This window comes from Rosa rugosa, chromosome 5 (genome assembly GCF_958449725.1).
Source record: "Rosa rugosa chromosome 5, drRosRugo1.1, whole genome shotgun sequence".
NCBI lineage: Eukaryota > Viridiplantae > Streptophyta > Magnoliopsida > Rosales > Rosaceae > Rosa > Rosa rugosa.
This window is the reverse complement of record NC_084824.1, coordinates 25345952-25368610: the sequence shown is the minus strand read 5'-3', so window position 1 is coordinate 25368610 and position 22659 is coordinate 25345952. Positions and strand designations below refer to the sequence as shown.

Genomic DNA, 22659 nt, shown 5'->3' with positions numbered 1-22659 from the left:
CAATGTTGATAGCAAATGGATGAGAGATTCTCCTTGTAATTTCGCATCAAGGAAAAAAAAAAAAAAAAAAATTCCTCCTTGAATTTTTCTGGTAAAGTAATAATGAAAAAAAAGAAAAAAATCCACATCTTACACCAACCACAGAAAACCACAAAAAGGACAAAAGCGTCATTTCGCACAAAAGAGTAAGTGTTATAAACCCCAAAAGCGTCAGTTCTGCCACCACCACAACCATTTCTTCTTCTTCTCCACCTCTCCCAACTCTCTCTCTCTCTCTCTCTCATTCTCTCCAATGGAGGCAGTAAACGCTTGGGGTAACACCAACCTGGAGGCCGTGGACCCAGAGATCCACGACCTGATCGAGAAGGAGAAGCGTCGCCAATGCCGCGGCATCGAGCTCATCGCCTCCGAGAACTTCACCTCCTTCGCCGTCATCGAGGCCCTCGGCAGCGCCCTCACCAACAAATACTCCGAGGGCATGCCCGGCAACCGCTACTACGGCGGCAACGAGTACATCGACCAGATCGAGAATCTCTGCCGCTCACGCGCCCTCAAGGCCTTCCACCTCGACGCGTCTCAGTGGGGCGTCAATGTCCAGCCCTACTCCGGCTCCCCGGCCAACTTCGCCGCCTACACCGCCGTGCTCCAGCCCCACGACCGCATCATGGGCCTGGACCTCCCCTCCGGCGGGCACTTGACCCACGGGTACTACACCTCCGGCGGGAAGAAGATCTCCGCCACCTCGATCTACTTCGAGAGTCTGCCGTACAAGGTGAATTCCGCCACCGGGTACATTGATTACGACAAGCTGGAGGAGAAGGCCTTGGATTTCAGGCCGAGATTGATCATTTGCGGTGGGAGTGCGTATCCCAGAGACTGGGACTACGCCAGGTTCAGGGCTGTGGCGGATAAGTGCGGTGCGCTTTTGCTCTGTGACATGGCTCACATCAGTGGCCTTGTTTGTGCTCAGGTGTGTGTTCTTATTGGGTTTTGTTATGCTTAGTGCTCAGATCTAATAAAGATCTGGTTTAGTTTGCTGTTTTTTTTCGTATAAATTTCAGTGCTTTCATTTTTTAGATCAAGATCTTGAATTGTGAGACCAGGTGATGTAAATGTTATAGATAGTTCATGCTGCTGTGTTGTGGTCCTTCTTGGTTTGGGAATTTGCGTCTGTCATCACTGTCACATGCAGTGTCAGGCAGGTTTACATGACTAGGATGCAAATGGAAATGGACTTGAATTAACATAGTTTGTTCTGGATGAGGTGAAAGTAGACAGGGAGTTTTTATTTAGTTGATTGAATGTGGAGTAGATCTGGAGTGAGCTGCACGTTTAGCTTTTGGGTGTTGCTTGCTTGCACAATTTCTGGATCTGTTGTTTGATGTCGTTTTCTTAAAGCTGTCTTTTTTGCCTCCCTGTTTTAATAATTAAGAAATTGATAATATAATAGAGATAGCAGTCGCAGATTCATTTTAATAAATTGTTTTAAATCTGAAGTGAATCCAGTTATTAGTGTCGGTGTATTCGTGCCCTTCTTGGTGTCGATGTCATTGGAATCCATTTTTGGAATATTGTGTGTTTGGTATTGTCATCTAGATCCTCGTAGTGCACTGTGTTCTTACTCTGTTTTTGTTTTGTCTTTGTGTATAGGAAGCTGCAAATCCATTTGAGTTCTGTGACATTGTCACAACCACAACCCACAAGAGCTTGAGGGGACCTAGGGCTGGTATGATCTTTTACAGGAAGGGGCCTAAGCCACCCAAGAAGGGCCAGCCAGAGGGTGCAGAATATGACTTTGAAGACAAGATCAACTTTGCTGTCTTCCCCTCGCTTCAGGGTGGTCCTCATAATCACCAGATTGGTGCTCTCGCTGTTGCTCTTAAGCAGGCCATGACACCTGGGTTCAAAGCCTATGCTCAACAAGTCAAGGCCAATGCTGTTGCCCTTGGAAAGTATCTGATGAGCAAGGATTACAAGCTTGTCACAGGAGGAACCGAGAACCACCTTGTTCTGTGGGATCTCAGGCCTCTTGGTTTGACCGGTATATTCTGATTTTTCTCAGTCTATAATTGCAATCATGACATGCATTTCTTTTCTGATGCTTTTTTTTTTTTTTCAATACAATTTTAACTCCTTGATGATGTTCTTCAGGCAACAAGGTTGAGAAGCTTTGTGACCTAGCAAACATTACTGTGAACAAGAATGCTGTTTTTGGTGACAGCAGTGCCTTGGCTCCTGGAGGAGTAAGAATTGGTAAGAACTGCTATAATAATTGACTTTTCCATTCTGGTTAAAAAAAAAATTATATCTTTGATAGAAAAGATAGTTCATTTTTCACATATTAACCATGATTTTGAAAGGAAGTTCTTGGGGTTTCCAGTTTTGACATGCATGATAGTTAGATTTCTAAATTAGATGTCATTGCAATGCGTGTTCTGACATGGGTTTATCGGATGTGTAACAACAGGTGCTCCAGCCATGACTTCAAGAGGTTTGGTTGAGAAGGACTTTGAGAAGATTGGTGAGTTCCTTCACAGGGCTGTAACCCTCACCTTGAAGATCCAGAAGGAGTTTGGAAAGCTACTGAAAGACTTCAACAAGGGGTTGGTGAACAACAAGGAAATTGAAGAACTCAAGGCTGATGTTGAAAAGTTCTCCGCCTCATTTGACATGCCTGGCTTCCAGATGTCTCAAATGAAGTACAAGGATTGATTAGGTTAATTAAGAATCCAATATTTTCAATATTGTGATAAATATATCGAGCCCTTGGAGTTAAGGCACCACAAAAATATAATATGTCCATCGGAAAAGGGAAAAAAGAAAAAGCTTTGTCTTGCTTTCCGTGTCGTAGGTCGGTCAGCTGTTTTGTTTTGGTTCCCATTTAATGGTTTTCCATTCTCCTTTGTATTTGCTGTTATTGCTCCCACAAATAAACCATGAATATTATTGTTTTATTAAATTTTAGATAGTGAGAAATGAGTAGAAAAATTTATTCGAGCAGTATGTTATAATTCTGATTGGAAAAATAAAAAATTATGTTTACAGATGATATTCGTTTGACAGATTAACAAATTTTGGCAGAATTTCCAATAAAACTTATGACGGTTAATATAGTTGAATCCAGCAAATGTGAAGTAACCGATACTCTAGTATGAATTGCGGTGGCTTCTGATTCAAAGTTCCCCAATATTTCGGTAATAAGTGGCTTTCAATCGAAAGGTCAGTTTGTCGAAGCTGGTAGGGTGGCATTTGTTGGAGGTAGTTGGTAAGGTGGTGGAGGTGCGTGGTGTGGAGATTGGAGGGGGAGATGTTGAGACCTGAGATCATAGAAAAAAGGGGTAAAATTGGCGCTGCTCTGAAACGAACTTATAATGGTGTTCTGACTACTTGTTTTGGCTGTTAATATAGAAAAGTATATAGATGACAGAACCTTCGACGGGGAAATACAACACCAACTACAAAGTAACTCCCCTAGAACAGCCTAAATAAATCAAAAGCATGAGCAGCTGAAGCAGGTACCATTCCAACTTGCAATAGATATAGTATTTCCGACATGAGCTGGTGAGAATCCTAAAAGCGTACACAAGTAGCAAAATTTTGTTAAGCTGAGGATCTGACATACTAGAGCGTTGACATCAGCTCAACTATATTATAAATATCATCCTCTAGGAGATTATGATTTCCATTTGCCCGGCTATGACGGTGGTTTTTCTTTTTTGTCATTTTTGGTGTAAGTGTTGCTGTCATTGCCATCTGTTACATGCTACACTGGATTTGAACAAAGCATATTAAGAAGGGACGTTATATTGAACCCATAATTTACACAATGACTCAGCTAGAAAATGCCACTTCAGCTCAAATAGTTTTCAAAATATAAGAGCTTAGATAGAACATGAGAGAGTATTTTGTTTCCACTATACAAGGTTACAAAGAACGGACTTGACTTCTGAGCTTGTGGGTGTCGCATTCAAAGTTTCCAATGTGCTGCTTCATTCGAGTACAGGAAAAGGAAACCACTCATTCAAAGAGCTTCAATCAAAAATCTCCTGGGCTTCAATTATGCTATGCTGGCTGGAAAAAGAAAGAAACGAGTTCAAGGAGAAAACAAGATAATAACGGGGCATAATGTATTAAACAAATAAGCAAGAAAAAAAAAACCAAAAAAGCAAAGAAAATATTAGCCACATACTGATCGTCCTTTGTCACCCGATAATATTTTTCTGCATGCTGGCGCTGGCCAATTAGTTGAGCAAAGCGCTCATCATGAGTAATTACTATCAACTGAAAGTTCTCCTGCCCTTTCCGGTCCTCCATAATTCTGCAGCAGGAAAATAGGGCAACATATAAGTGGTATCAACTAATGGAACATCATCTATGAATATGTATTCCGCTCATACCTAACAAGAGCAGCAGCAAGACTCTCCGCATTTGGTCCGTCCAAGTTTGTAGTTGGTTCATCTAGTGCTAGTATTCCACAATTGAGGCAAAAAGTTTCAGCTAAAGCCAACCTTATGATCAGGGAAGCAAGGACCTACGCCAGACCACTAAGACAGTTAGGTTCCTATTTCTCCTAAAATGCTAGTGCATAAAGTATGCATTCATAGATCAATCACCTTCTGACCAGCACTACATCTTCCTCTCATTTCTAGTTCTGTATCGCCAGTCTGCATGAGAACCTGACATGCAGTAGCAACAATGTAAGAATGATTAGAAATTTTTTAACTATATGCAACAAGGTTAAGAAGAATATGTTGATACCTTGTAGCTATATGAACGAGTCCCAGCACTTTCAGAATCTGAATGTATGCAGATATAATCTATATCTTGTCCTCTGTAAGTCTGCTGCCACAACTCCCGTATAATCTTATTTATTTCCTCCATCTTCATCGAGTGGAAGCGCATCAGTGCTCTGAAAGAAAGAAAAAAGTTACCTTAGAAAAGAATGTCACATGCAAATGCAACCAAGCAAACATTGATCAAAATTTACTTTACACCAAATACAAATACAAATATCATACATTATTCCTGTTAACAGAAAACTGAGAAAGAAGTATTGGTCACAAGTCCAGTGCTGTTTACTAAAATGCAGAGAAGTAGAAAAAACAAATGCAATACGACAATAAGATATGAGCAGATAAGTTGAAGAAGAAATAAAAACATGCATACTTAAAATGGACTCAGCAGAACCTGTAAAAATCAACATTAAATCTTATACTCAAAACTCACTTGTCAAGCGCATTGTAATATCTGTCCAGGTCCTTGTTTGCCATCTCAGATGTCTGTTCAAAAAACAGTCAGGCCTAATGATACAATATATTAGTAATAAAGCAAAAAATCCAGAGCTTTATAAAGATGTCATACCTTTAGCTGGATAAGCTGATCAAAGTACCGTTTGTCAATGTCCTTGTATTGTGCCTGTTTGAGATCAATTTTATAATTTGAAATATTGCTCTGGTAAACCGATATTGTTCCACGAAACTTGTTTAACTGCCATACAGAAAAAATCATGTAAGACAAAATGTTACTTCAAATAAAAATAAAAATGTCTGAAAATGAACAAACAAGCATTGTGTCCTAACAAAGGGCTATATAATTTTACACGTCTCAGATAATGGCAATTTCAGCTATTGAATTGCGTACACTCCAAAAGTATGAATTCGAGGCAAGAACAGTAACTAAAATCTCATTTGCATGCTCAAAATTTACACAAAATGAAAGCATATGGTGCGGCCATATTTTATGGCTACTTGAAATAAGAAAACTATGATTATGAGATTATTATGATAGAATAAATCAAGTCAAATTTGCTACAATTTATCTGATTATTCTAATACCATTGGTGAACATGAGTAGGCGAATTTAATAATTTATACACCTTGTTAATTAAATGCAGTTCTATTCTATTCTTTCACAAAAGCTTTTATGAAATCTGCTTGTAATTAGATGAATATCACCCTACAGTTTACCGAGTATGTTGTAACTGCAAGGCAATCAGAGAAGATTGTGTAGAACTATAGATACCTCTGAAAGAAGCCTCTCTCTCTCCTGTGAGAGCTTTGCGAGTTGAGCTTCACACTTGGGAATTTCACCGAATTTAAGGATTTCTGCTTCGAGTGATACGACCTCTTGAGTAAGTTGATCTATTTCAGCTTTGGTTTTCCTGTAATTCAAATTGGCATCTATATTTCGCCTTAGTTCCTCTTGACCCTCCATTAACTTATTACTTCTGCCTAATTCATCCGAAATTTCCTGCAGTCTAGTATCACAACTTTGAAGTTGAGATTCTGATAGACGTTGCTTCTCTTGCAGTTCCTGCAACCTCTCTCCTTTCCTTAAATCATTATACCTAGTAGGAAAAGGAAATATGGACGAAAAAGGTAAGTTGCATACAAAAACCTTAAGCACCAATCTCAGGTATTGATGAACAAGGTAAGATGCACACAGAACTTACTCTTTAATGTCAGAAATAATCTTAAGTAGTTCATCAACTTTGTGCTTGTAATTTCTGCTTTGTTCAGCTTGCTCCTCACACTGGCGACCGAGTTCAGCTTTAATTTCATTGTAGTCATTAAGAAATTTATCTTTCTCCCTTGATAAAGGGCCAAGAGCCTCTGCCAGAAGCTGAAAGTTCAAAATATGTGAATATGGATTAGGAATAGAATAAACCAGACAAATCAAAGTGTAAGGAAATATTATACAGAAAATTGATAAATGTAAGAACCAGGAGCTAGAACTGCTAATTATTCAACATTGGAAAGTCCCATCTCAAGTACAACTTGCTTATTCAACCTATTCTTGAATCTAAAAAATCTAAAAACTGATATAGAATTAGTTCCCACAGATGTTTGTATGGAATTGAAGCCATCCACAAAGGTCGAAACGTATTTTACAACTTATTGGAAACTTTCATTCAATCACTTTGATCATATGCATTAGACCTTTCCCAGACTCAATCTCCTTAGCCACAGCAACAATTATGATTCCCAATTACTATCAGATTAAATTTTATAGAATTGGCTGTAAAAGAAGACGCATCAAGCAATACTATCAGTGCAAAAGCCAAAGTACTTAAACAAGCTTGATTAACACCACCAGCAATGGCTACATATGACATTGCCGTAATAGCTCAATCTTCATATGCATCACCTTTCTGTTTTATTAAGTAATTAAAAGAGGGGCAACCAAAGAACACATAATTTTAAAACTCTAATGAATTGGTGAACAAGTAACCCAAGAAGTATTCCAAGACACATATTGATGGTGAAGAAATGTATTAATTCAGGTACAGATAGCGTTTCTCTGCTAAAACTTGTGTCTCGGACTATTTTTTTTTTTTTTTCATCTGGGTGTGGGTGTCTCTGCCTGTTGGTACGGCTTTTATTTGTAAATATGTTTTCGGTGAAATTTTGAACCCCCCAATCTTTGCCATATTTACAGAGCTAAAGAAATAACCTTTTCATCAAGATCAATTTGACTCTTTTCATCGGTCAAACGCTCTAACTCTTCTTCTGTCCTTTCAAAATCACGAAACATAGTAGTGGCATTGATTTTCTCTTCCCTTACACTGTGCCACCGCATTTGAATGTTTGATAAATCACCTTCCATGTACCTTTGTTCCTCTCTTAATTTCTCTAGTTCACCATGCAAACTGTCCCTGTTACAACAAAAACATATACCCAAATTAAATAGATAAATAAAACATGGAAAATAGAACTAAGCAAGTATTGTCAGATGTCAGCAAAAGACTGGATTTTAGAAAAGGAGAAGCTAAATGCAGGAGACTATCTATATGTGTACATATATGAATGACTTGTGTCAAGACAAGGGCTCATTATTTCTCAATCAAGATAAGCTGATAACAAAAACAATGGCCATTAAAAAAATGAACATAATATGAGAGCTTATACTTTTTTCTTTGCAGATTAGTCAGCTCTAACTGAATATCCTCCAAGGATCTTGCACCTGGCCCTTGAATATCAAGCTTATACTCCAAGTCATCAACGTCCTTCTGGCGTATTTGTATTTCTTGAAGTAGTCTATCAGCAGTTTCAATGGGTTGCACCAAGGCCTCAATCAAGTCCTTATCAGACTTTACTTGAGCAGAAACAGCCAACACCTACAAAAGAAAAACAAGAGGATCTTTTGTTCAGAAAGATTTCCTAAAGAGCACATACTAAATAATTTTTTTGTTTTCCATAATTATGACATCATGCATAATATCATGAAGAAAAAAAAAAATATTACTACACCCGAGAGACCAGACATATTAAACTCATTAGCCTCTCTTCTATGGACAAAATATCAATGATTTACGTGAGAGACAAATTATGAGAACATGCATGATAAACACAAGGTATGACTCTGTCCGGCCTTTAATCTAATAGTCACTCTGAAATTTCTTTCAAAGAGATCAAAATTTGGTGAGCAAGTGATACAAAACCTGCATAAAGATGGAATCTTAATCTGAAAATTCAGCTCAGTGGCCAACACAGTCAAAAGTGAAAAAGAAGGGACTACGAGAAAAGCATGCAATACACCATTGAGTGTAGATAAAGTTGAGACCTTACAAATTTATACCTGATGGCCAACATTTTGATCACTAATACATTAAAGGAACTCATGGTGTCATCTGACCTAGTTTTGAGGGCATGTAATGGCTTTAGCAGTATTGATGAAAATATAGGTTAATGAAGAGAGGTAAAAGCAGTGATTCCATTCATTTCCCGCTTAAAGGTTCAATCACAGCAACAACATACAGGCCCCAGTATGTTTCTTGAAGTTGCCATATACTAAGATGATTGAACTGGTTTGACTGTTATACTGAAAAGCAAGGTGTACCAGATTTGAGAATTACATCATCAAGGGCTTGGGATTTTTGTTCCATCTCTTCACTAAGCTCAGATAGTTCTTTCTCTGCATTAGGGATTGCTTCCTTGCCTATTTTTATATATTCTTCATAAAACAAGCGAAGCTTGTCCACTTGCTGAAAAAAAGAGTCAGCACTTGAGGATTCCACTAAGAGTGCTTTTATTTGTTCAGAAGAAGTTGCTGCCTTCACTTTTTGCTGTAAATTACAAGTATATATTAGCCAATTCACCCAAATACATAACAAATTTAAAATATGAAATGCATAGCCTGCTTAAATAAGAGTGATGATTCATGCCAACCTTTTTAACGAACTCGTCTTCCTCTTCTGGAGAGAAAGGGCGTTCACAACAAGGACAAATATGATGGGCACGAGCAACTCTTTCAAAAGGATCAAACATCTGTCGCATACCATCTGCAAAGTTGTATTTGCTACAGATAAGACACCAGATAGTGTCAGCGCTCAACATGATACTAATGTTTACTCAATATATATAGAATCTAAAAATAAAACATGTACCTTTTATGCACATCTCTTTTCTCCTTTGCTGAATCCAAGACTTTGGTATAGGAATCAACAGTAAAACATTGCTGATCTAAGGCCTGAAGTCTAGTTTCAATATATCTCCTCTTTGCTGCATTAAACAAATTTTAAAACTATTGAGCATATGAATTCAATGGAATGCCCTGTTTGGAAAAACAATGGGGAAATGGGAAAGACATCTCACAGCCTGACACCATGTCAGACTTAAGTCTTAACTATATCATCGTGTGTATAAGTGTAGCAAAAATGTAAAGGTTGGATAAATGTATATGGTTGCATCTGAAATTAAGACGAGCTAAAATCTCATCACATACTGTTTTCTAATACTTACATTCCAGATCTTTACGGTGTTTACAGAGGTTATTATTAACTTCTTGTATTTTCATCTGAAACATATTCACCTCTTTCTCCACTTCACGAGATTTGGCGCTCAAGTCATCAAACTCCATGGTAACAACCCTGCAGTAAGAACATACGAAACATATCTGGAACATTAATCTTGAAACCCCACAAAGCCAAACATTTAAGTTTTAATGACATGAGGCGAGTCATAAAATCTGATATTTAAGATTCAGTTGCTTGATCTTGGACTCTTGAAGTATAAAAGTAGACAGATATTGCAAATGCACATATGCTGTTACACTATAATCTGAGATGATGACACAAAACTACAATACTAGTGCAATCAGTAGATTTTTTTTATCAATCATGAGATGAAGTTCTTGTGTCATCATGTTCAAAGAGCCTAATTCTTATCAGAAAATATTGGCACCTATATATGGCAGAACAGATTGATTCAGACATTTGTATCCTCTAAACTATACCCCATGTGTTCAGTGTTCACTGCAAAGACTGCAACTTCATCATGATTGGTACTTTCACCCTAGTATAAACAATAATCACTGAAGATGACAAACATGGAATGAACTCCAGAAACGATAGAGAAAAAGAAAAAGAAAAAAAACAATATTTGTTCTAACTTGCCTTATTTTACTATTAACCTCCCCACATTTAAAGCAAAATCAAGCTAGTTGAAAACCCAATTACTAAAGTCCATTTCACAAATCAATATAGCTGGCTTTGAACACTTATATCCTTTTAGAACAAACATTCCTCTAAAATTAAGATGAATAGCACATCCTGTCTTTTCACCTTAGAATAGTCTATTGCCAGGTATGCCTAACATTTTCACTCCTCCACTGCACTCCAACCTTATGTTACGCACGCCTCAACTGATTAAATAAATTTAAGTAACTGATGGCATTAGTAGATAATTGTTTTCAATCTTATATCAGCAAACAAAACAAATGTATAGAAGTGTTGCAAGCTCAACATGACAATAATGGAAGTAACGTTGAATTATTATAGAAAGACAAAGTCTTGCATACGGCAGCCGTGCCACGTGGCTGGTATGGCTGCCCAATCAAAACACACAAAACTTTAATTGTATTCCAAAATTACCCCTGCTTTATCAAAGTTAAATACCCAAAACACCCCCTGCATGTGCACTGATTGGTCAGCCGTACCACGTGTGGCACGACTGACATACGGAAGTTCTTTTATAGAAAAGGTCATTATGCAGTGCTGGTGGTGTTACATAATAGTTTAATACACTTCTACTTGTAAGCTGTATAAGAATAGAAGGAAATAAAGAGAAAACATTATACAATTTACCTAAAATAGAAATTAACACCAATAGGAAAATGAAAGTGCCTTTACACAGCATCCTGACATCTAAATGACACTAAATATAGCTTGACTAATGACAGTAGAAGCGAAACAGGCAGACCTATGCATCCACACCCGAAAACAAGTTGACCATTTACTACAGTGGCTACAGTCATTCTTAAGATTTCACATTTGAGGTCATATCAATGGTGGAAATTGTTTAAAATGTCAGCTTATAGAATAAAAGATACATTAATAAATAGTTTAGGACAACCTCAAGGCCTGAGTGATTTCACTTTTCAAATCCTTGTCAGGAGGAAGCCTTCCTTTTAGCACTCCTCTTATTCTGTCCTTGTAGTCATCAATTCTGGAAAGCAAAGAAACATCATCTTCTCTAAAACATGACTACATGCTAAATAACAAAAGGGGCAGATATATATATATATATATATAGAAAGCCGTTCGAGAGCGGACGTCCGCAACCCAGAAAAAGTGCGGACGTCGCTCCTCCGGCCTCGATCGAGCGGCGACGGCGCGGCTTGCCGGAGGGACGTTGGGGGTCGTGCGGAGGGGTCTGCGGTCCTGTGGAGTCGCCGGCGATGGTTATGCGGTGCTGCACAGAACCTGCAACTGCAGGTGAGGTGGCTGCCCAGAAACCGGCAAGCCCGACCTCGAACGCTGCCCAGAAGAGGTCTGGGACGCCTCCTGCCTCCCTCCGGCCAGCCCCGCGCCGCCGCTGCCGCCTGGAAGCCGCTGCTGCATCGACGTCCGCACTTTGGCGAAAGTGCGGACGTCCGCTCCTGATCGGGCCTCTATATATATATATATATATATATATATATATATATATATATATATATATATATATAGAGAGAGAGAGAGAGAGAGAGAGAGAGAGAGAGAGAGAGTGATTACATCTTTCTGTGTTTCCTTTTCTGAGTCTCCAAGTCTGTCTTCTTGTGAGACAGTATTATTCTGTCATCCCTATCACCATCCAAGACATTCTTCTCTCGAGTAACTGCAGTGATCATTTGGTCAATGCTAAACACCTCACTCTGCTTTTGACGAATGGTTGAATCAAAGTCTCTAACAGCAAGCTGATTTGCCTTTCTGTCAACCTCAATTCGCTACAATGAAAGAAAAGTCACTTGTATATTTTATAAAATGTTAAAACTTAAATTTGTAAATCCCAAAACTAAGCAGGGGAAACACTCACCATGTTTTTTTCTTTCTCATCAATGCGAGAAAGGTTACAGTTTAAAACATCTCTTTCAAAAGAATCACGCTCCTGTTTCTTCTCCTCAATACGCTTCAAAAGGCCATTCTACATGTTTCATAATTATAAAAGTCAACATAAATAGTAGGATATTCACATGTAACGAATGCTACATGGTGTGCATATTTAAGAGTGCAAACCTTTATTTCTGCTTTAGCCTGGTGCTGAGCCTCTTTTAATTTCCAACGATCATTTGCATCCATGTAGAGGTCCAATGCTTTCTTGACTTCAGTTTCATTTGAATTCTGAAATAACATTCATATTGATGCTTCTAATTAAAGTTCAGCAAACAAAAAATGGTGAACAACAGCAATTAATTTATATTCTACTTCGATAATTGTTATAAGGTATTAAGTTATTCCTGGAACAATCATGGCCTTTATTTTCTAGGGGGAAAGTAATGCAGCAGCCACAACTTGGAAGCCTAAGACTAAGCCCAGCCTCTTTTGGTCCAAAGGAAAATCTCCATGGTAGTTTAAGGGTCTTGCAAGTCATTTTTCAGTTTTATGAAGAGTATTTATGAGGCTAGGCCTTTAAGAGTATATTTAAGTCATAGGGTGAGTACTCAAGGGTCTTGAGTGTGTCTTTATGTCTATTTAGTCTATTTGAGTCAATTTATGTTTCAAGTATTCAAGGGTCTTGTTATTAATAAGTCTTTAATTGAGTCTTCTGGTGTTCTAGGAGTCAGGGTTACATATTTTAAGCCTATAAATATGGCTACCTATTGTAAACCCAAATCAGATTGGAATGAAATAAACTCAAGTTTTATTGAAAGGCTTGGTGCCTGAATTCTCTCCCCTAACCTCCCTCGTTCTATTTTTCCCTTCTCCAACTAAAAAACCCTCTGTTTCTTCTAAAACCTTTCTGCTTTATTAATCCCTCTACATTTCCCAACCCACCATAATATACTCTCACCAATTGTTGCTCTGTTCTGCATCAAAAAGGGTGTTAACATGTGAGGGTCAGAGATATATAGGGAATTTCCTGAATTACTAGGGTCTGTATCTATACTATACATTATAAAGCTAGTATTACAAACAGGCTAAACATTTCATTTAGCTTTCACAAAGATAGTGTTATCAGCAAATTGCAAATGAGTATTCATTTTAGGATTTCTGGAGATGGTAAGTGAATCTGCCTATCTTTTAGAGGTTTGGCACATTTTCACGCACATGTCTGATTGGTTACATATCTTGGTAACGGATTGAGCAAATGTTCTGACATTGTGCTCTTTCCTTTGTTTATTGTCGTCAGCTGTCCATATAAGGTGGCTTTGTCTTGAAACTCAACGTGGGTAACTCGAAAAGATGGGATTAGCATCTTTATCCTAAAGATGGTTTTGGGAAGGATGATTAGCGACTCCCAATGAAGAATTTAGAGAGAGAGAGAGAGAGAGAGTACCAAGACCGAGAGAATTGAAAATTAAGATTTCTAGAGTCTGGGTTTATTGTATATGGTTCTTAATTTGGTAGTAAATAGCTGTTCTGACCAAAAAAAAAAATGAAAAAAATGAGCACCAGGTCCTTTTTGACGATGTTAGGGCATCAGATACGAGAATAGAATGGTTAGAAGCAATGCACTAGAATGGTTATTTATTTATTTCATGAGCACACATGTGCCAGAAGTGGCACACACTAAATATACTAGATAAGAAACAAACTTTTATTCACACAACACAGAATAATACATAGTAGGGACAAGGTGTCCACTGATTAACTAATAATCTTAACAGTACTTAAAAAAAATAAAAAATAAATAAACCATCCAAGTAAACAGAAAGCATAAAGTATTCCAATGAAAGACAGCACAACAGCAGTCCAATTCAAAAAGAATGTCTTGTATTTATCACAATATTACTTTATGAAGCTTACAGGTTTCAGTGATGCATTATTAATTTCTTAGTATTTCCTAATGTTTTATTCAAAGTTCTGTCGTTTCAGCAAATTTTCACGAATTATCCATTGATATCGTTATTTCAGCAAAAATATATTCCAGTGTTTCAACAGACCCCAATGTGTAGTTTAGCACTTCTCATGTAAGGTAATCATTGGATGCTATTTCAGTTGTAATTCCAACATCACAAAGGAACTGTGGGACCCAACCTACCAAGACCATAGATTAGCTTCTCTCTGTCACAGACCGAACAGTTGTTGATATAAATCCCAACTCGAGATACTATGTCCAGTACGGTTAACAAGTCTAAAAGTAGCAAATCTTATTTCTGCTAGGAATGATAATTCCAAATTTCCAACAAGTATATGTGAAGGTATAGGGAAAGAATCAAAAGATGTATTCATCCATTATGAATAATACCACAAGAAAGAAAAAGGAAGAACTCACCTTCTTATCTTGCAAATCCTTTTCTAGATCACACAACCTTGATTTTATTCTATTTGTCAAGTTTATAGCAACTTCATTGCTGAAGGGGGGATTTGGAAGAGAACCTAAATTGTGCCTTGCAAAAAAACTTTGAATGGTTGAATCTCTCACTTTCTTTAATTCCAAATGAGCCTGAATTCAAAAGTAAAAGGTTAAACTAGAATATCTTCTGCACAAAAGCGATTCAGTTTTAGAGTAGCAAAACGTATGCAATTCACTTACCTCAGCTTCATTTTCAAGCCTGCTAATCTGCCGTATAGAATCCTTTATTGTCTGCGTAAGGACCTTACTTTTGGTCTTTGTGTCATCCTGTTCCCTCTCCAATCTACGAATTTTAGTTCCTAACTCTCGAATTCTGTCTTCAAATGTAGTTTTCCATTCCATCAATTGTTCATCAGTGTCTGGCCAATACAAAAAGACCCAAACATAAAAAGGTTAAGATCCCAATGGATTCAATAAATTCCTCCATGAAAAAGGAGCATCAGCAAAAAATTTAAGAAACAAAATATTTACATATATGCCAGAGACTATTAAAAATTGAAACAATAAACAATAAAGAATAATAATAAAAGGGAGAATATCACAAATGGTCACTCAACTTTTACCTATTCGACACTTTGGTCACTCACCTTTTAAATATATCACTATGGTCACTCAACTTTAACTCTGTTATTCACTTTAGTCACTTCGTTAATTTTTTTCATTAATAAAAAATTATTTGCCATAATATTAATGATATTTTCGTCCAACCAATTGTAAAAAATTGAGAAATATGTATTAGAATGATTGGGAGAAGTGATCAAAGTGAGATAAAATGCCCCTTGGGTGATTATAGTGATTGACAGTGTAATAGTTTAGTGACCAAAGTGATATATTTGAAACTTGAGTGACCAAAATGTCGAATGAGTCATAGTTGAGTGACCATTTGTAGAATTCTTCCATAATAAAAACAACAAATGAAAAAGAGAATGTGACAAGTTACTCCTGCTAGGAAGCTACTCACCTTCATTTTCTTCTGCAAGATCTCTATACTGTCTCTCCACCTCCTTAACTAGAGTTTTTCTTTCAGCAGTCTTTCCAGATAGCTGGCCATCCAGGTTCCGCAGATGCTTCAGTGTTTCTCTAGCATTATGAATTTTAGAATCCAGATCATGGACACTGCCCTCCAACTCCTGCATCTGTCTTTTCACTAATTCTGTTCTTTCCTCATCTTTAGCAATGCTTTCACGAAACTATAAGAAAAACACTTAGTATTAGCAAATTAAATCCTTTAAAATAATCAGATATTAAATGAAAATATGTTGCAAATACGATTTCATTCAAAGGAGCAAGTAAGATTTGAACTACTAAATTAAAGGAGAGAAACTACAGCATCAAGATGGCAATTGGAAGAAAATAAAATAATGCACAATGAAACTCACAAATAAGGTACAGCGGAATGGTCTCACAAAGTTTTTTTTTTTTTTTTTTCGCGCAAGTTTAGCATGTAAAACTTGTAACCATAGGTCATATAAGGAACAATGCTTTGACCAGATGTGGACAACCATAGAGCCGATTACTTTCATCTGAGAGCCCAGAATGAATTCTTGCTCTCTTAAGTGCACCGCATCTTGGTTTTTGGCAAAAGAAAGAAGGCCAAGTCTTTTGGCAATTCAGTGTGTGGGTGCTTTGACTGAAAAGAAATAGCAGGACTTTTTAAGACTGTACGTGCAGGGTTGAGATGACAGCATTCATAAAATCGGCCAGCTAAACCAAATCTCAGAATGGTTCCAACTTGGAGACTCTTAAATGGAGCTTTAGCATTCCCTAAGCTTTTGGTCAGCTTTATGGGCTTCAATTTTGGTAATTTTCAGTTTTTCTTCTATTCTGATAGACTGGAAGGCAGCGGTAGTCAAAAAAGTGATGCAAATAACCTAGTTATTAAATCATAACTTTTAAGTACTTTATTCGATGCTTTTGGGGGTTACTTAAGCTTGGGATGATCAGCCTGATTGTCTTAGGGTTTTCTTTAATGTTAGGGCTCATATGTCATTTTATTCTTATGGGTACAATGATCATGAGCTTCTTCAAATGTATTCCTTGTAATCTTTATTTGGTAGACTTGATGACTTAATAAAAATATCCTCGGTGGGAATCTTGGTTATCTCTCCTTCTATTGGTCTTGCTGCCTCCATTAGTCTAACTATTTCTCCTCCTGCAAGCCTAAATTTCTCCCTCTATCCTTTATCACCTATAAGATTTGATCTCACCGTTGGTGTTACATCATTAACTTACTTTCCCAAAATGTGCAGTGAAAAAAAGGGTGGACAATCCTTGCAAATTAAAGCAGCATTATCAAATATAAAACTAAATACGTGAACCTTATATGCAGCATCTTTCAAGGTTTGAAGATTCTCCAATTTTAGCTTGTAGGTCTTTATCTCTTGAGCTTGATCCTTGTGAAGTTTTTTAATTACCTCCAATGCCTTGGTATACCTGATGGGTAGCAGATGCAGATGAATGATAATCATCAAAGAGTCAAACAAAATTACACACAATAAGTACTAACAGACTAATATCAATGGTGTCAAAAAATAAGGACAGGTCAAAGTTAACTCAGACGTCTTATGCAGCACATCAATCAGATTACAGGACTCAAAGTAAAGCAGACATGATACTTGAAACACCTCGGGAAACAGGATATCTGCTACATTACATACCTATACAAGGGAGGAACATAATCTGATACCACAAGTTGCAAACACAAATAGGCATGAATAAATCAACTGCAATTAGCAGAAATGAATATCTGTACAAAACCGTGATCAATCTGAGATCCAATCTTGGGGGGCACTGTAGCAATATCTAAACATCCCTTAGTTCTTGTTTGTCCTTTTATGCAGAGATTTACATAGATATAAGATTAATGGCAGACTACAACACTACTAAATTACTATTTGTCAAAGTTGAAGGGACACATTTTCAAGATAAAATAGGACAATCATTAGCTCTAAGCAACCATTAGCTCCAAGTGGAACAGAAAAAGAAATGGCTACAGAACTTCTTACTGCAATACTTGAATATAAATCCTCAAGACTATATAAGCTTTTTCTTATAAAGAAGAAACTGAAATGTATAAGAAAAAGGCATAGAGACTACAAGTCTTCATTCAGAACACCACGGCAGAGAAAATCAGCACTATCAACACTATCAAAGACTACAGACCTCAAGATAACAACATTACAGACACTCACTGCAGCTTTTGCAATCTAACAATATGGCTTATATATAATAAGGTCCAAACAAACGAGACTGATACAAAACCTTTTGAGAAAAACAAAAGAAAGATATGTACCGTGTAGCAGAGAAGATATCATCAAACTTCTTCTTCAGTGTGGAAGGATCCTGCAAAGGCCAATTGGCTTCATCTTGGTGAGCAAAGATCACATTTTCGAGAATCGCCTTCGAGACACCCATCAAAGCAGGGATTTCCTTATCCATGTCAGCACATCTATAGCTAAGGCAAACTTTCTGCAACACATGAAACTCAAAAATCAAAAATCAAAGCAACAATATGAAATTGGTGAAACAAATAGAATTGAATTGTTTGTTGTACCTCTCCGGTGTGGGGATTAATAGTTTGAAGGACGCTCTCTATGGCCTTATACTCCATTTTGGAGGCTTTCTGAGTGAGCTGAAACGACCTGATAGAGACGACGTCCTTGCCGGCGGCCGTCTTGAAGCGGAGCTTAATCTGACCTTTGGTCTCGGTTTCGCCGGCGACTTTGGGGTCGTGGATGAAGCTGTGGCCGGACCTGGCATTGGGAGGCAACTCGCCGGTGCAAGAGAGCTTGAGGCACTCGATGATGGTGGTTTTTCCGGCGCCGTTGTGGCCGACGATTAGGGTTAGGGGTTTGAAGAAGGTGATGACGTGCTTGTTCTCCGGGTCGAAGCTCCGGATTCCCTTTATAAGCATCTTGTCCACCGTACTCATCTTGCCCTAGTTTTGATTACTGATACGGAGGACGATGGGAACTCATGCGGAGAAGAAGAAGAAGAAGAGAAGACGATCGCCGCGAGAATTCAGAGAGAGAGAGAGAGGAGGGTTTAGAGTGACGGAGACAGTGGAAAGGGCGGGACTGACATGAGGCTCACTATGGACTGGGCCATGCTCAAGTCCAGGACTAGTTTTAAAAACATTTCTTCGCCTTCTTCATTTCTTCTACCCTTTTCTGGTATCAAAAAAAATAAAAAAAAATAAAAAATTTGCACTCCTTAAATTACAATCTGCACACGTTGTTTAATATTTTTTGCTTGCATTCTAACATTTTCATTATACTATTCCACATTTGCCCTTATTCATTCTCAGCTTCCAAAGACACACTCTCTCTAGCCTTTTCACCTATCGGATCATCATCCTCTCCAAAATTAAACTGCCCAGATTCAGATTCATTGCCTAATGAATACAATAAAAGTAGGATTGATACTAGGATTAATTACAGTTTACCCCCCTGAGGTTTGGGGGTGTCATCATTTCACCCCCCAAACTCTCAATTTCACTTTTTTACCCCCTGAACTTTCCAATTTCAATCAGTCGTGTCCAATTTCTACTATTCCGTCCAAATTGGACTTTGACTCTGACTTTTGAGGGGTAAAATGGTCATTTCAAGACAAAAAAATAAAATAAAATAATTCGTTTTTTTTTTTTTTTTTCTGTTTTTTCATTTTTTTTTTTTTTTTTTTTTTTATGTTTCTTCGTTTTTTTTTTTTTTTAATATTTTATTTTGTCTTCAACCTATACACCACAAGTTATAATAGGTTTATAAAAATAAAAAAATACTCTAGGTGGTTAAAAGCCGCTCGCTGGTCTACGATATTTGTTATATATCTCCGATAAAGTGAAGAATTTTAGGATATATCCCCAATAAAGTGAAGAAATATCTGTAAAAAATAATTTTACACTTTATCTGTAAATAAATATCTGTAAAAAATGATTTTAAACAGATATTTCTTCACTTTATTGGGGATATACAGATATTTACAGATAAAGTGTAAAATCATTTTTTACAGATATTTCTTCACTTTATTGGGGATATATCCTAAAATTCTTCACTTTATTGGAGATATATCACAAATATCGTAGACCAAAAATGATTTTACACAGATATTTCTTCACTTTATTGGGGATATACAGATATTTATTTACAGATAAAGTGTAAAATTATTTTTTACAGATATCTCTTCACTTTATTGGGGATATATCCTAAAATTCTTCACTTTATCGGAGATATATAACAAATATCGTAGACCAGCGAGCGGCTTTTAACCACCTAGAGTATTTTTTTATTTTTATAAACCTATTATAACTTGTGGTGTATAGGTTGAAGACAAAATAAAATATAAAAAAAAAAACGAAGAAACATAAAATTAAAAAAAAAAAAAAAAAATTATTTTATTTTATTTTTTTAATTTTTTTTGTCTTGAAATGACCATTTTACCCCTCAAAAGTCAGAGTCAACGTCCAATTTGGACGGAATAGTAGAAATTGGACACGACTGATTGAAATTGGAAAGTTCAGGGGGTAAAAAAGTGAAATTGAGAGTTTGGGGGGTGAAATGATGACACCCCCAAACCTCAGGGGGGTAAACTGAAATTAATCCTTGATACTAATATTGATGCCCAATTTTAAAACACAAATCTTCCAAATTGATACCAAAATTCTACACCCAAATCCTTCAAAATTCTCCATCATCCAAACTACCATTCACAAATGAACAATTGCTTCTCGATCAACTTCCTTTCAGATGTCTTATTGAGCTTCTTTTTACTCTTGAAGGCAGAAGAGAAACCCCTGCAAATATATCATCTTCCCACATCCCACGACTTGATCAGCTCATGCTCATCCCTTCCAAACGTGTGGCAAGTTTTTTTATTTTTTTGGTTCACTCACAAATACATAGACAAATAGCTTGTGCGGAGATTGAATCCACAGTGCACTCACCCAATTAAACCTTCTCAATCAATCACTTACCACACTACTCTTACCATTTCTCCAATGGCCGCCGTCGGCGATCACTCCGACGTCTAACACGAGTTCCTCTTCTTCTGCATCCTCAAAGACAGTACCATCCACCGAACCCATCCCCCCTTGACAAAGTCCCACCTACCGGGGCGATCCAAAGAAGTCACCATCTCAACCGACCCACCCATCTCGGCCGACATATTCCTACCCAAATCCGCCGACCCGACCTAGAAGCTCCCCCTCCTCCTCTACCTCCACGGCGACAGCTTCTGCTTCGAGTCACCCTACTCCTCTTGTCCTCCACCGACCACAACTACGTCTCCATCGTTGCCGCTTCCTCCAAACGTGTGGCAAGTTGTGTAAATTCATATCTCCAGCTTCACTATGATTCTTTGCTCTGAAAGCAATAGAGTATACGAGAGAGAGAGAGAGATGTTGTAATATGTGAGCGTAATATCGGAAAGACGTATGAAGAGAACATATAAAATATTAAAATTGATAATGGGAGTGCAAATTGTAATTTGGGGTGTACAAATTTCACTCTAAAAAAAATGTTTTCTTTTCTTTTTCTTTGACGATAAAAACATAATAAATTATATATAGACATCCCAATATTCTTAATACACATTCGAACTCAAGGGGTTTGGTCTAGCGAAAACGTGGCTAAGCTTATCAGTTGGATGAGTGTGAGCTGGATACTCAAAGATGTAAAGTGTTTGATAATTCGCTTGTGAAAAGCACCTTATAGGGAGAGATTATTTATTTAAATCAGATCTTGACTTGAAGACTTAATGTCACGCCCCGAATTTCAATCACCAATAAAAAAAAATACAAATAAAACAAATACAATTGCTCCAGGCGTGATGGTTCAGACACCAATACTAAATAGCTGTGAAAATTTTTCTTTAAACAAGACAACCAACGATGTTTCGAACCCACAATGTGAATACAAACTCGTTCTTTAGAGCCACTGTCAAGCCCCGAATTTTGAATAAAGCAATCAATTTCAAAACGCGAAACTTAACTACTCTGTTCATATGCTCAGAATTTTTTTCAATTTAAACTAAGCATTAAACAGCACATATTACAATTCTCAGAGTTTATAAATAAACTGAATATCAATTCAAAATGTAAACTCGCTCACTACACAACGGAAGACTACAACTATGAGCACCCTTCAACTCCCACGTTACGGAAAGCCCACCTCGGGTTTGATGACGATTGATCAATAATCTAACCTGCACAATAACCCATACACCGTGGAATAGTGCACCGGAATAAGCTTTTGCAAGTCCGTATGAGTAAACCCAAATAACCACAAACACCTTTCCGACTCAATACAGAAAACTAGCACAATGAGTATCTCAAAAATCAAGATCCTTCTCTTTTAAGGATATGCAAATCACCCCCATGACAACCCAACTCATTTGAAATCTCAATAACAATAAAACGAATCACTCATCCTTCCTCTCAACAAGATGTATTTATCACCACAATACGTAAATATATTTCTCAACTTACTACAAGTCTCACCCATCACTGTACTCCCCAATTAAACTAAATAAAACCATTAATCATGCATAGAAAATTAATTCAAGAAATAACCAAACTGCATACAATCAAAAATCATAGTAATCCCTACATATAGTTTAGTTCAGGGAATTACATTAACACCAAACAATTCAAAAAAATAGTAATCCCTGCATATAATTTAGTTAAGGTGATTACCAAAGAAAACAAACAATTCAAAATAGAAATAATTATAAAACAATGCAGAAAAATCTATTAATAACACTAATCATCACAACACCACCACTCACAATAATTCACATCATTTACACAAATCATCACACAGATCATTTACACAAAACCATCACACAAAATCATTACGCAGATCACCACACAGGTCATTGTACAAATCACCAC

The 22659-nt window shown here is 37.2% G+C and overlaps 2 protein-coding genes across 3 annotated transcripts; one reads left to right on the top strand and one right to left on the bottom strand.

The window, feature by feature from the left end:
- The first annotated feature begins 221 nt into the window (after nt 1-221).
- Nucleotides 222-3003, top strand: LOC133710623 (serine hydroxymethyltransferase 4). The gene is made up of 4 exons (XM_062136738.1): nt 222-970; nt 1651-2041; nt 2152-2253; nt 2468-3003. The coding sequence occupies exons 1-4, from the start codon at nt 293-295 to the stop codon at nt 2710-2712; spliced, it is 1416 nt and encodes a 471-aa protein (XP_061992722.1). The 5' UTR covers nt 222-292; the 3' UTR covers nt 2713-3003.
- Nucleotides 3004-3788: 785 nt separating this feature from the next.
- LOC133710622 (DNA repair protein RAD50) lies at nt 3789-18883 on the bottom strand. 2 transcript variants are annotated; one of them, XM_062136736.1, is made up of 25 exons: nt 18328-18883; nt 18067-18242; nt 17093-17207; nt 15736-15964; nt 14955-15133; nt 14694-14864; nt 12494-12598; nt 12294-12401; nt 11993-12204; nt 11352-11444; nt 9741-9868; nt 9386-9500; nt 9168-9297; nt 8855-9064; nt 7908-8116; nt 7453-7654; nt 6452-6621; nt 6022-6346; nt 5362-5487; nt 5227-5279; nt 4759-4909; nt 4614-4676; nt 4398-4531; nt 4190-4318; nt 3789-4071 (listed from the first exon to the last, which is right to left on the bottom strand). In XM_062136736.1, the coding sequence occupies exons 1-25, from the start codon at nt 18703-18705 to the stop codon at nt 4032-4034; spliced, it is 3951 nt and encodes a 1316-aa protein (XP_061992720.1). In that variant the 5' UTR covers nt 18706-18883; the 3' UTR covers nt 3789-4031. The 2 variants fall into 2 exon arrangements, with proteins under 2 accessions (XP_061992720.1, XP_061992721.1); XM_062136737.1 differs by lacking the exons at nt 17093-17207; nt 18328-18883 and having other exon boundaries at nt 18067-18206.
- Between the last annotated feature and the right edge of the window lie 3776 nt (nt 18884-22659).

Bases quoted from the DNA above. Each gene is read 5' to 3' on its own strand.
- LOC133710623 (XM_062136738.1), top strand. From the start codon at position 293: ATGGAGGCAGTAAACGCTTGGGGTAACACCAACCTGGAGGCCGTGGAC. The intron at 2,042-2,151 runs GTATATTCTGAT...GATGTTCTTCAG, and splicing joins CAGGCCTCTTGGTTTGACCG to GCAACAAGGTTGAGAAGCTT. The intron at 2,254-2,467 runs GTAAGAACTGCT...GTGTAACAACAG, and splicing joins TCCTGGAGGAGTAAGAATTG to GTGCTCCAGCCATGACTTCA.
- LOC133710622 (XM_062136736.1), bottom strand. From the start codon at position 18,705: ATGAGTACGGTGGACAAGATGCTTATAAAGGGAATCCGGAGCTTCGAC. The intron at 6,622-7,452 runs GTTATTTCTTTA...TTGAACTTTCAG, and splicing joins AAATTGATCTTGATGAAAAG to CTTCTGGCAGAGGCTCTTGG. The intron at 4,677-4,758 runs GTATCAACATAT...ACTGCATGTCAG, and splicing joins CTCGTTCATATAGCTACAAG to GTTCTCATGCAGACTGGCGA.